At 40.4% G+C, this 14377-nt stretch overlaps 1 protein-coding gene across 6 annotated transcripts in view; it reads left to right on the forward strand.

Annotated features, from left to right (window-relative positions):
- Positions 1 to 14377, forward strand: part of ano3 (anoctamin 3) — a 34478-nt gene that overhangs the window by 5632 nt on the left and 14469 nt on the right. For 4 of the 6 annotated variants that reach the window (XM_029523612.1, XM_029523614.1, XM_029523613.1 and 1 more), the window contains exons 2-7: positions 195 to 371; positions 11739 to 11945; positions 13519 to 13649; positions 13776 to 13931; positions 14034 to 14134; positions 14234 to 14278. In XM_029523612.1, coding sequence (XP_029379472.1) covers positions 218 to 371; positions 11739 to 11945; positions 13519 to 13649; positions 13776 to 13931; positions 14034 to 14134; positions 14234 to 14278 — 794 coding nt within the window. In that variant the 5' untranslated portion in view covers positions 195 to 217. Of the gene's footprint in view, positions 1 to 194; positions 372 to 3046; positions 3184 to 11738; positions 11999 to 13518; positions 13650 to 13775; positions 13932 to 14033; positions 14135 to 14233; positions 14279 to 14377 lie in introns of those variants that run through there. The other 2 variants (XM_029523617.1, XM_029523616.1) reach the window with 2 other exon arrangements.

Below are 14377 nucleotides of genomic sequence, written 5' to 3' on the forward strand. Positions count from 1 at the left end.
CATGAGCACAGTAACATGAGAGGAATGAGTGGAGAGCCACACTTCTGTGATCAACCGCAAATTTGACTAATCTGAACGCACAAGCCAGAGCTGACACTGATAACTCAAGGTGATGGGAAAAATAACAATACCTCAATAACGGTGCTGATTGCCCTCTTGTCTTATGCTGATGTGTGTGTATGTATGTTTTGCAGGATCATGTCATCAGGCCAACTGCATGTTTGTGCCCCTGCTGGAGAGTCAGGCCTCCAGCTCCTCCGGAGGCGACAGACATGTACTTATCAATCACACCATCAGCCACTCAGCGTCCTGGAGCTCCTCACTTGCCAACAGTTTCCCTTCTGGAGACACGGAGACCGACCAACACTCTGGTGAGATTGCCAACAATCAATATGCACCTATCTTGCCCTCTCACCAGCTGATTATGCCATTGTGAATGTTCATCAGACCATGGTAGTCTCCATGCTCTGGCCACTGGGCATGACAGGTACTCAACAATAAAGTCAGGACTGGCTGTGTTAACCACATAGTTTACACCTTCAGTTGAATAATTTGTTCTGAACTTTTAGGATAGGTTAATCAGCTGCTACTGTAAGCTTCAGAGCTGCCATCAGTAGTAATTTATTTAAATAGCTTGATGTTAGATGTTGCTGTCATACAGGAATCTCAGGAGTGGAAGTGAGTGGGGAGTTCTTCTTCTTTCTCTTCTTTGTCGTCTTCTTCTTTGAAAAGTGCAAACAGAATTTGTTGAATATTGGGAAATAGACAGCTTTTTTTGTGTGTCCAATAGCTTATAACAGACCTGTTATCATCCATTAACTGCAGTATTTTGGAATACTGCAGGATTTGATATACTGTATTTTAACTACATAATGATTGTATAGATTTAAATGCAAATAAGGCGAGAAAGTTGAGACAGTTGGCCATCTTGTTTGGCATTTGTATGAGTACCAGTCAGTATGACACTTGACCAAGAGGTAATTGATAATTACATATCTCCATGCATGCCAAAAACTCCTTGTGGCTCTTGGATTTGAATGCTGACAGCTCAGTTGGTCTTCTCTCTGACCACAGGGTGGCAGTGTTATATTTATTTCAAATCTTTCTCCCTCTGCAGCCTGTCATCTGACCTACATCCTTAAAACCAGCTAGCAGAAATAGAAGAAATAAAAATTTAAATGCCACTGGCCCTATTATAACTTGCTTATTTATTTATTCATCGGCTCACTAGAGGAGATGCATTTTCCGGGTAGCTCAATGACACGAGACAAGGGTTGTCATGTGCAGCTCTGCCACCAGTGTTCAAAAACATCAGAACAGTGGGAGGAGGAGAGGCGTGCTGGGCAACAAGAAAACAGATGGTATGTGCATCTATGACAGATGCCAGACTACTCCACAGAATAGCAGTACAGACACATTGATACACAAAGTAGGGCCATGAGCCAAAGTACAGCTTGTGTTTTTCTATCCAAGTGAAGACTGACCACAGCGCAGCAGTCAGTTCAGTGTTCAGAGTGTACTCACATAGAGAGAACAGGAACTACGCAGGGCTCCCACCACCCTCCCATGAATTTTAGACCCTGATTGGATGTCTGCTGGTCTATAGCTCAGTGTGGTTGGCATTGAGATAAGACCAGTGACCTTGCAGTAACCACAGTAACCATAACAAGATCTTAGTGCCGCTGTGTAATTGAAGACGAGGCTGATGAAGTGACCAACACTTTATTTTCCTTTTAAGATACAGGTTTTGTGGTCATATTGATTGACTATGTGATTATTGATATTCATCCTGTTTCATTTTTCATGACGTGTATAAAAGCAGTCAAAGATTATTTTACATCTGTTTATTAAGCTGACTCTGAAGGATTTTACTTTAACTAAATACTCAGTATTGTATCCATCCCATGTCTATCACAACTTACAAGTAAAATTCAGCCGTTCAATATTTTACCAGAGTCCTAACAAATACAGCAGGAATTATGTCCCATCAGATATATTCCACATCAGGCAAATAAATGATATTAGTCATTTTTACCATTCTGCTCACATTTTGTTTCGTTGATCTCTAAGAAGGGAATCCCTGCCACTGCAGCAGCAGCTGTGGGACTGCACAGCTGATCTGCGAGCCCTGTCGCTTTTAGACATTGTATTGATTATTTATTATAGTTTTTCTCACAGCTACTCGGTCTTAAACGCCTGCAAGGAGACGTATTCAGACCTAAAGAATAGTCAGGCGCTCCATATTGCCTTTACTGATGTTTTTGTTTCATTTTCAGTATGGATTTAGTATTTAAACCTGTCTGTTCCCATTAAACTGATAGCTTTCAATTATCATCCAAACACACTGTCAGCTGTTATTTGTGCTGAGGATTACATTGTGGTCATTAGGTTTAGACAATCTGATGACCTTTGAGCATGTGCAATCCGGATAATTTTATTTTATTTTTTTCAATAATTCCCTCTACTTGGTCCAAAAAGGTCAGCCTATGATTGATTGATGTATCGAGAGATTTTTTTTTGCTGGTGCATTATAACTTCCAGCAAAATGACCTCATAGAAATGTCTGAAGGGGCTCGTGAGTTTTTTCAATAGCTGTTGGCTTCAAAAATTTGAAAGTGAAGCATATTGAAGGTGCTGCAACATATTTTTCCTCATCAATAAGTGCCTCATCATTTATTTAACCGAACAGCCTAACTGCAGTCGGTGTCATTGTCCGGACCTAACATGTGGTCCCTGAAGGACGAGCAGGGTTGATGAACGAACAGATAAATGTCCTTGTCAGCCCATTTGAGATGTGCTGGCCCAGGTAATTTCCCTCAGTTTATTTGGAGTCGGTAAATCGGGGAGGGGGGGGTGCGTATGTCCATCGCAGGACCTCCCCTACCTCCCGTCACCATGACAACAGCCATGGATGGTGGCGGATAAGGAGGGAAGTGGGTGATGGGATGGGGGGGCAGTGAGCATGCGGAGCGAAGACAGGTGTTGCTGGGGTTTGCGCATCGGCCATAAGATCGCTCGGCAGCATGGACGTAGAGAAAACACCTACGCCTCCTCTCCGCACTTTCTCGTGTAATTTGCCATTCTGCTTGTGGAAACACGGGATCTAATTACCGACTGGAGACCAAGTGAACGTCGCAATGGTGCACCACTCGGGCTCCATCCAGTCCTTCAAGCAGCAGAAAGGTTGGTCCTTCATGGCACTGATTTATTTTGGAGTGGAGTGTGGTGTCTGGGGACTTTCCTCTCAGGCTGAACAGTTCGTGATGTGGAAAGCCACTCAGAGGTGTCACACTCTCTACTTAATGTGAGCTTGACGCAGAGTTGGAGGTCTGAAGCCTGTTTCTGTACCGTTTTTACATTTTGTCCACTTTTATCTGTGTTTCGTTGACCGTGTCAGGTGATTATAATTTCATATTGAGCTACCATAAACTCCTCACATATGACTGAATTGACTAACCACAAGTGTTAGAATCCAATGGATGGTTGCTGCACAGGAACGACAAATGAGTCAAACAATGCAGATTGTATTGGCGTTTGAATATGATGGTTTGAACTGCACTCACAGTCATGTTTGTGTAGCATTCAACCATTCACAGCAGTACAGTAAGCAGTGAGAATGTCTTACTGAGGACTGACGTGTTCATGAAGTAAAACAGCTTGTGAATGTTCTATGCCTATCAGATATAGCTGCCTTCTTGGCTTTATGAGTGATAAAAAATAATGAATTTGAGGCTGTAGAAGTTCCCATCATGCAGTAAAATGGAAAATATATCTTCCATTGGCAAGCTAATGAAAAAACAATATGTAACATCAGAGTTTATGGGGTCCAGTTGGCGTCTTTGCATTCAGGAGTGACAGTAAGTCAACATAGATTTTGTGCCAAATGAGTCAAATTAAAATAATCGGTCTTTACACATCACAGTAAATTTTATTATATCTATTACTAAATACTTACCAAGTTGTTGAGGAGTGACTTCCTTTTCAGCTTGACTATACTGTCTGCTGCACCAGTATTGATTTTAAGGTTCTTTGGAAAGTATTGGTGGCTCTTGAACACTTTGCATGAATTGTACATGCAGCGTCTGTATAAATTTAGAAAAAATGTGGAATGACCTCTGAGCATTTATGTACCTGGCTGCAGAGGATAAAATGGTGTATCCCCTGGCATCTGTTGAGCAGACGCTGAGCTGAGCAGCAAAAAATCTTCTGAGTGAGGGATGCCCTGCTGAAGAACATGTTACTTTATCTGCTCTGGCTCCATTTGCTGGATTGAAAGAGAAAACAAGACAATATAACTGAGCAAACAAGGAAAAGGCAAATGTTTACATTGGGAAGAGATTATATTTTTCTTTCTTTTTCAAATTTCAATCTTCCACCATGACCCATATGCACAATGTTTATTGTTTCACCCGCTGGGTTTATGGTATGTTTGTAATTTTTATGATGGCCTGTGTACATTTTTACAATTAGAAGCAATTTTTAGGAGATTAATTATGTTCCCTGCAGCAATTGTGTCTTTCCATGAAACTGATTCACATAATATTACTTCCTTATACTGATATCATACAATGAACTACATTCTGGTCTCAGTCCAGACGGCAAGAACCATGTAGCACAGGATGGTATCATGTAAATGTAAAAATCCTGAGGGCCCGCTCAATATATCAGTGGCTGCTAAGTGCACCATTAAATTGGAGTTGAATGCAGTGAATGTTGGTTCACAAACTCTTGCTAAGCAATATCCAGAAACTGCACTTCCCCAAATGCCGGCATCAAAAGTGTATGAGAGCATGAAAAGCTTTGAAATTAAAATGCTTGTTTAGCATTGGAAATCCGAATGGAGCTGTGTTGTGGTGGAGATGAATATTTTACGTATTGCAGGGGTCAGGCTATTACTGTCTGATAGGCTATTAGAAAAATCTTGGCATTGATTCTAATTTTAACTGTAAACCAATATAGAACTCTATCTAAAACGTGTGTGCGTGTGTTTTCGGTTTCATACATGTGCATGTATAGTAAATGTGCTAATCTTGTGTGTATGTTCATGTGCACAGTTGTGGTTGCACAGTATTAAACAGGCCACCTGTCCTCTAATGCAAGCAGACAGATGGTTTTATAGAAATAATTAATATTTTAGCACAGATTTGGGGCAATAACATGTACTGTGATTTTAACAGGCTACTGAGGATGTATAGGCAAACACTAGTCTTTTCATCTCAGTGGAGTTGAGCCACTTCTATCAAATTGCAACATGTTAGGCAGGCCAACATTTTAAAAAATGACAAAACAAAGAGGCTCTGCATGTCCGGCTTTAACACTTTACAGTCTATAAATAGTCAGCGGCTGTTTTGTTGCTAGGTTAGAGGAGCTTTACAGGCAGAAGTTCTGCAGGGAGCCCAGAGTTACTGTTGACTTTTTAGTCTCTGATGCTGGTGAAAATATTGCAATAAAACAATTAGTTTTCTGTGAACTTGAAGCCTCTTTTTAAGGACAGTGCAGTTTGCAGACATTCCCAGATGAGGTATGTACCTGTAGAGATAGTAGCAGCTTAGCAGAAAATCCTCTGACTAGTAGAAATCACAAGTAATCAGGGGACATAAGAAGATAGTGAGACATGAAATGAATGAGGAAATATAGAGATTGAGAGAGAAGGAAGATATTTAATCTTTAATTATGTAACCCGGTGTCTGTGCCAGGATTGTATAACAGGCCCCTGAATGGTTTAAACTGTGGGTAAAGAGTGCCATCTGCTCTGAGGTGTGTTCACTGTCGACTTACGTGCTCAGCTGCACGTGACAGACAGATGACTGCGTCTGAGGAGCAAATTGTTACCAACACTACCTGTACATTTTTAGGTTCATTTTATTCCCAAGGATTAATTTGTATTATTTGAAAAATAGAAAGCAGAGGATCTAATATCCAGATTATCATCAAACCTGAAACTTGAATGCTTGATATAGGAAAGGTGACTTTTTTCCAGTAATAAAGCATACATCATTATAAAGGAGCTAAATTACAAGCAGAATTTTTCTGAAGTCAGTTTTAAAGTAGAAAATTAAATTAGCAAGCCTCACAAAGACAATTAAACAAAAATGTTTAGCCTTTAAAAAATATCAAATGATTCACCCAGTCCCCTTTGTTTTCAGTTAACCTCCGTCATTGCAGTCTGTCCTTTCCTTGATCTGGGTGAAGCAATGATCACAGCATTTGAAAAGATGTGTTGTATTATTTAACTGTAACAGTGGACTGAATGTTTCACATTCTCAAATTGATGTCAATCAGATGACGAAGGAGACCAGGTTATTATTTGGTCGTCATTCTGATTAGCCAAGCAGTGAAATGCTTCATGAAACATAATCCTGCTCTCGCCCTGTTTCCTGTACTGCTGCTTGAAGGAGGTATATTCAGGAGAGTGGTTGTATATCTGGGAGTTGATTCTCAGTCTGTCTTCAGGCCTTAATGGAAGCACCACTCCACACCACTGCCTGTCTTCCACATTGCTGACACCTGATTGGTTGATGCCCTGTGTCCGTTAGTGATCTAGCTACTGTCATTTTGTATATACAGAAAGCTCTGGTACATCTGTCTTCACTTATTTTTCTTGGCACAGCCGTGACACTTGAGGGTTGTGTTTCTTCCCTCTTCTCTGCAGCCAAGCATTTGAACACTTGACATCTTACAGTATCATTCTTTTCACTTATAGTTTTTACGTCTGGACTATGGTGGCAATGGATGATAATGGGTTCCTGGAAACTTCATGTTGAATTATTCTCACATTTGCTTGACACCTTGCCTTCTCCATGCGTTTTTTATGAGCATCTGGTTGTTCAGTGATCACATCTGTCTGAGAAGTGCTTTATCATTTTTGCCCTGTGAGTGTCAGTTCAATCTCATTTTGGCCCATTTTTTCTGAGTGCTTGCTAATGCCTTTAAGCAGCTAAAAGGTAATTAGTTCACAATTTTGCTCATTATGCAAATACATGATTAAATCATTGATTAAACCAGTAAGCATGTTTTATTTAGTTTCAAGTTAAGAAATAATTTTGAGGCAAAAGACTGAGACCATGCACGCAGCATATATTTGGATTTTGTGCTGATAAATGTCCAAAAATTGTAATTATGTCGAAAGTGAATCAATTATGTTGCTGTTGGTTAAGAACAATATAATTATCAGCTTTGTGTTTTAATAACACCTGTTTGCTTTATAGCAGGTCAGTTCTTCAAGCTGGCACATGAGAAGGGAACACTGCTTTATAGTTACTTAAATCCTCATCTTATATAGCCAAGTCAATAATCTATAAAAAATGTCAAATTATATAAGCTCTTCCCAATTGAATAAGCAGACAGTTGCAGTTATTTGTATATGACTGGATGAAATACTTATATATAAAGGGCAGCATGTGGCAGCATAGTGGTTAGTGCTGTTGCCCCACAACAAGAAGGTCTGTCTGTGCGGAATGTGCATGTTCTCCCTGTGCCTGCATGGGTTTCCTCCCACCGTCCAAAGACATGTTTGGGCTAGCTGGTGACTCTAAACTGTCCGTAGGTCTGAGTGTGAGTGGTTGTTGGTCTCTGTCTGTCTCTGTGTGTTGGCCCTGTGATGGACTGCTGACCTGTCCAGGGTGTACCCTGCCCTCACCCAGTGTGAGCTGGGATTGGCTCTAGCACCCCACGACTCAGAAATTGACAAGCAGTAGAAGGTGAATGAATAATATATATTAACTTTAAGATTACATTGTACAAAAGTTTGAACTTTCTCAATTTTATATTGACTGCATTGTGTGACGCTTCCTCATGCAACATTTTAGAGCGTGATCAATAGATGATTAAAATGCATCATTAGCATGCAAGCCAAAGCTACAACTCTGTAGTCACATTAGTGTTGCAGTAAGTATTACAATATGACTGTGATCTGTGATGGCTGTGTGCTGCAGCATCAACACTCCTATTTGTCAGTTTGAGAAAATTAGTTGATAATGATCGGTGATTTTCAGTGCGTATTTTCTGTTCCAACCATATGAAGTGAAGAGCAGGTCACACAAGTGTTTAGATTGTACTTGGTCAGCAAGAATTGGTGGTATGCCTTGAGAACTAGTCATGTCACAAGATTTGAGGCTGATTATAATATCAGTCTGCATCCTAAATCTATGTGTTCTTTGATACAATGCCAGGTGGAGGATGAAATACACTAATTGCTTGGACAGCGTTTCTGTAGGAGAGACTCCCCTCAGTCCTGCCTCCTTGTGATAATTTTCTAAAATCACTGCTGCAGCATTCTGGACTTGCTTTTTGTGAGTGTGTGTGTCATGTTTTTCCTTCCTTCCCTGCAATTTTAAAGCAGGAACAACCTGACACGCTCATCCTATGGGGAAAACAGTAATGATGGGTGTTGCGCTTCAAAAGGTCCTGATGCAGAATGTTCCTCAGTTAAAAGCTGTGACGCTGAAAGTGCTATGGGGTGAACACATATGAATAATTCAACGTATAGAACGAGGAAATATAGATGCATGAAGGGAAAAGCAGCCCACTGACCTGAATTCTCTGTTTGGTACTTTGTGCAAATCATCCTTGCAGATAATAACTGATTCTTCAGTTTCTGCTCAGGTCTCTCAAAATGGCCGCTGAAAAAAACGTGACTAAACATTAAATTATTACACTGTCACTGCATTATTTTTGTTTCTTCTGCTCTCTGAGTCTAATATTGATCATAAAATCCTGGACATTTTTCATGTAAAATTCTTCCAGCTGGCTCAGACTAGGTTGGATGCAGATGCACAGAGGAATTGTGTTTTGGCACTGCCAGATATATGCTTATTTTTTAATACAATCAAGAGGTGCATAGCGAATATGAATAAGCAGAACCAACACAGATTTTTGTCACATGACATATGTAAACATTTGCAGCGAGGTACACAGTGCAATGTGTTCAGTGACAGTAGCATATACTATATAAAATATCATGCCCACACATGCGCTGACCAAAAGAAATCCTTTTAATCTCTCATCACAAGACTGTCATGGACACGCTGCACAGGAGGGATCCAATCCCAGATCACGACCTTCCCTGAAGCCAAGCTCCCCCTCGGATCAGCCTGAGTGGGTGTTTGTGTGAGCACACGCATGATTGTTGTTCACGCTGATACAAAGAAAGTTTAGAGATGTTTTTTTCTCTACATCACGTCACGCCTGAGTTCCCTGTCTTTAGGCCTTTTGGTTGTATTCTTTTGTCTTTGTCGGCCCTATGTTGTCACCTTGTTCCTCCTCCTTGTTCGGGACTCAGACTCAGTTAAAGCCCATGTACTCCCATGCACATCCATGAACAGTCTGCACGCACACACACACGCACAGGATTAACTTTCTCCTGATAAACCAGTTTTAGCCAGCACACAGCAAGATTAAATACAGGATTTCACATTAGATGAACCTTTTATATATTTATATAGACTTACACCATGCATTGTCTTCAGAATGTACTGCACAACTACTCTGACAGTGGGACAGAGTTCAGACAGCCTGTATGAGAAAATGAAACCAAAGCTTTGGAACAGCACAGTGATTATCAGATAACCAGTATTATATTCTGAATATCCACAGAAGCTGAGAGATTTGACCAGTGATTTTTTTTTGTTCATCTCCACGCACTCTGGAATTTCCAGAGCCCTGTCCAATTTGTGCATCTATTTTAAACTTCAAGAGTCCTTTGGGACTACAACCTCCACCACTACGGGCCCATTAGCTCTCTCTGCTCTGATGTATCATCTCAGATGTGTTGAGCCTCGCCGATGTCTATTGGGATTATCTAATCCGCCTGAATTTCAATTAATGTTTCTTTTGGCTACACATATGTGGCTCCTATGCTGGAATGTGTATCAGTCGCACTTTAGGTTCGACTGGAGGGTCCTAGCACGTTCCAGCACATTCCAGTAATACGGTTCAGTCATAAAGCATGTTGTTGCTGTGTTTGTTGCTGACAGAAACCAACCTTCCTGCTCATTGGACTGTTAAAATCCCTGCTTTCACTGCTGGTGTATTTGGCACAATCAGAATCTTCACAGAACAGGAGCTTAACAACCTATATATCAGTATTGATAATGTGTTCTGTAACTGATGAAATGTCGAAAGAAATGAGAATGAATCAAATCCAGTGAACTTTAAAAATAACCGAAGCACTCGGAAATCAGTTCATCAAAAAAGGGAACTTTCCAGCATGAACAAATAATTTCACTATGCTGAAGAATCTTCATGAGGCTTATTTTGACTATTTAAATATATATATATCCCTTTATGAGCCCTTTTATGAGTACAGTGAAATCTGTAGCTTCCAGCTGGAGCTTACAATGTTCATTCATTTCATATCTGTGGGGTTGCACCAGAAATCAAAAGCATGACCAGTGGTTCCCTCAGGTTCCACAAGCTCACATCTTTAACTGGCCCCATTCTTATCCAGCTGCACTGAGAAATTCCCACTGAAGGGCATGTCATAAGAATGAGTTAGTGTGCAGGTTGCAGCATGTGGCCCTCAGGACGCAGTGGGTGAATTATCAAAGTGTGTGAACATTTCAGGAAGGTCGCTTAGAGAATTCCTCAGCAGAGGTAAAAGTATGTCACGTTCTCATTTGAGAAGGGAGTGAGAGACTTCATTTTGTGAATACATTTTGTCAGCAGCTGCAGCGCTGAAGCTTCTGCCTGCTGTGAAGGTCAGGTACAATGTCATTCCTCCACTGGTGGACATTCATTATTGTTATTAACCCCCAACTTCCTCTTAACAATACATCACACAATACAACCTTGAAAGTGACCTTTACTGGTATTAGTAAAACAACGGGATGCTAAGGAGAAAACTATGTATGTAGTAGGCAGCACCATGAGTGATGTTGTTATACATCAGTGCTGAGCCCTTTGCAGAACTGGCATTGTGCATCTCGTTTAGTCAGCGGTGCATCATCATGTGGCTTGTCTTGGGGTATTGACCTGTGTGATTTGATGGCGAGAGAGTGCTGATGGTTTTAATGTACTCCTCTATGAAGGACAGACCTTGTTACCATTACTGCAGCCCATAAAATGATAGCTCAACTGATGATTGAAGTGATTCCTCCCTCCTTCACTTTTTTTTCCACTCAGTTCCTTCATTTCAATTTGTGAACCAGATCTCCTAAGTAGCATGAATCAATTCTTTATTTCTATTTGTCATTGGACACTAATGTTTGTTTGTTGATTTATCTTCTGCAAGACTGGATATAATATAGAAATCACGGGCAACTAACAAACAACTATAAAGACAAAGGAATCATTCAATACACAACTACTTTTGCATTATCACCTGATAGGGAGAAAATCTTTAGTTCTGATGTTGAGTTTTCACTGTTGATAAATAAAAGCTGGAACCCTCCATGTTTTATGAGGAGGTTTATTGAAGCTTGACTAATTGAGGAGAAATGAGGAATCAATATCACATTCTGTGCACAATGTCAGCTCAGTTCTGACCAAAGGTGTCTGTCTCTAGTCTTTAAAATTTGAAAAGAAGGACATGTTGACATCATTAGTCCACAAAACACAAAAGCAAGCATGTTTTTGTAAAGACCTAAAAGCAATTTAGTGCAGCCTGAGCCACCTATCACCAAACGTCCAAGGTCTTCTATTATCTTCAGGGCCAAGTTCAATCTATGTAGATGTAAATTAAATATATCAACATATAAGTGTAAAATCTGTGCGTTCTTCTGCTTCCCTCTCATCCTCAGGCATGCACACCAGCATCAGCGAGATCTTGAAAGAGAAGAGCCTAAAGCCGTCTCGCCGCAGCCTGCCTTGCCTGGCCCAGAGTCAGACTCATCCAATCAACCTCAACCACTTCCTGTCTGTGCCTCTGAGCCCAGAGCCCAAACCTGAAGTCAACGGTCTAAGTCAGAGCATTAGCACTTCCTGCAGCCTTCTTCCCCCGCAGACAGGTAAGTGCCCTAAGAGGAATCTAACAGATGTTTCCTTCAGCCCATCAGTAGATGTGGTGCCTCAGTCGAGAGATGTGTTAAAGTTTTGTTTGGTTAGAGGTTTTAAATTAGTTTTCTACGCAAGGAGACAAATATGCATGATGTTTGTGATGCAAACTGTTTGTGTACTCGAGCATGTTTCTTTCTGTGTGTCTTATGTTACGCTCAACAACTCAATGCTCAGCACAGTGAGCATCCGTTGGAAGAGAGACGTGAGTTTAATGCAGATGAGCCAGCACAAAGTGAGGTGTTGTTATTTTGGTGAGAAATAGCACTTTGATGTGATGCTGAGAATAGACATCTGAGGAATGAGTCTGGGTGTGAACAGCGGGAGACAGAGTCTAAACAGAATAAGCACAGAGGTTTACAGAAAAGGACATGATCCCTCACCAACATCGCAACCGCTGGCAGATGTCTTCACTGCAGTCAAGTTGGATTTCTAATAAGTTGATGTTTCAATTGTACTTTACATTATGTGAGTTAAGCATAGACCACAAGACATGATGGCCAAACATCAGGTCAGCACATTATTTGAAATTGCTAATTTATGATTCAGTTCCTTTCATTTACAAACTTGACTAGGTGCAGGCAACTCTTGCTGACATGGGATTCATTTCTTTTTTAACTCTGTTCTCTCTACATCCATTAAGTATAATAAATAATAATTACTCACTCATAATCACACGTTTGAGGCCTCTGAAAAACGCTTGCTCAACTTTGTCTAAGCTCAAGTTGTTTTTTGTTTTTTTTCTTTTACTCCTGAGTTTTATATGGGTAAATCTGTCAACAGGGTAACAGAGCAAATTGAATGTGCATCTCAACACCGCACGTTGCCCAGTCATTTGTCAGTCCAGCTAATTCCAAATGGACCATTTGAGACCTAAACACAAGCTAAGATTTTTTTATACAATCCCACGGGGGAATGGAGGATTTGTGATTAAATTAAAAGACAAAAAAACCGGGGGGGGGGGAACTGTCATGCTTTGTGATGTTGCATTAAGACGAAACTTTTCATTCTTTTTCACAACCCAGTAATCAGAAATACTAAAATACATTGTTAGGCAGAGACTCAAATTTAAATCAATTTGCTTGATGAAGCTGTTAAGTCTTGATACTGCAGTGATTTGTATTAAGTGCGTTGGAAATCATATTTTAGCTTGCACCCAAAAACTACTTTTTTGTCCAATGCTTTTTAAAGCAATAAAGTAATTGAATGTTGTCATGTTGTTACAAGTAACAAACGTTACTTTGTTTATGCATATCAGTTAGCTGGGTTAAGCTATAGGAAGCATGGAAACATGATTGGCATTCTCTCAACAGTGCTGCAAGGATCTGGTAAATTGCATCAAGGTGTTACTAAATCTGGCACCCATGTTGAGTTTTTAATTTCAGCTCAGCTCTAATTTCAAAGCTGGCAATCAGATTAAAGGATATTTTGACTTGAGCAACAACAAAAGACTTAATGCAAATGGAAGAGTTTGGTTCCTTAGTGCTTCAATAACTATTTCATTGATTGTGTTGTGTTTGTGTGCAGCAGAGGATGGCAAGGATCATTATGTGGAGGAGTCAGAGGTGACTACATGTGAAACAAGGGCAGATGAGTCATTTCTGCTACAAAAGCCTGCCACCCGTGCTAAACTAGAGGCTCGCACAGACTCACTTCAGGTATGCCTCTCCCAGTAACCCAGCTACTGCAGTTATTGAATGGTCATATTATAGCAGGGAAGCTTCAAGCATGAGCAGCTCTGTGTTTGACATCTAAAATTCAAAGTTGAATTATTGTTGCTTCAGGGGAAAAAGCCAGCTCATTCTTCTGGGCTCTTTTTCCGAGATGGGAAAAAGCGTATTGAATACATCCTGGTTTACAAGAAGTCCAGTGCACAGGTGGAGAAAAGGTGCACGTTTGAGAAGAATTTGCGCGCTGAGGGTCTGATGCTGGAGAAGGAGGTATGAATATCTTTCAAACTAAAATTCAAACAGTACAAATGAATAGAAATGATGATACAGCCATTTTTCAATTTACGTCTGTTTTTCATTTTAACTTGGAAGCCCTCCCTGACAAACAACGACATCATGTTTGTGAAGATCCACGCTCCTTGGGACACACTTTGCAAATACGCAGAGCAGATGAATATCCGTATGCCTTTCAGGTAACTGCAATGAGAAAAAAAAGACAATGAACACATAAAGACCTTTAGTCCTAAAGGTCATGGGCAGTTTTTGTAACTCATCTTCTTTTTGTTTTTCAGGAAAAAATGTTACTTTACAGACTGGAAGAGCAAAACATTGGGCGGGTAAGTAGATTTAAAGGTATAAGATTATATATCTCTGTTGGCAGGGGAGGATGGTCACTTCATTGCTCATGCTAGTAAGAATGGGAAGCACGGCCACAA

This window comes from Echeneis naucrates, chromosome 16, assembly GCF_900963305.1.
Source record: "Echeneis naucrates chromosome 16, fEcheNa1.1, whole genome shotgun sequence".
Lineage (NCBI taxonomy): Eukaryota > Metazoa > Chordata > Actinopteri > Carangiformes > Echeneidae > Echeneis > Echeneis naucrates.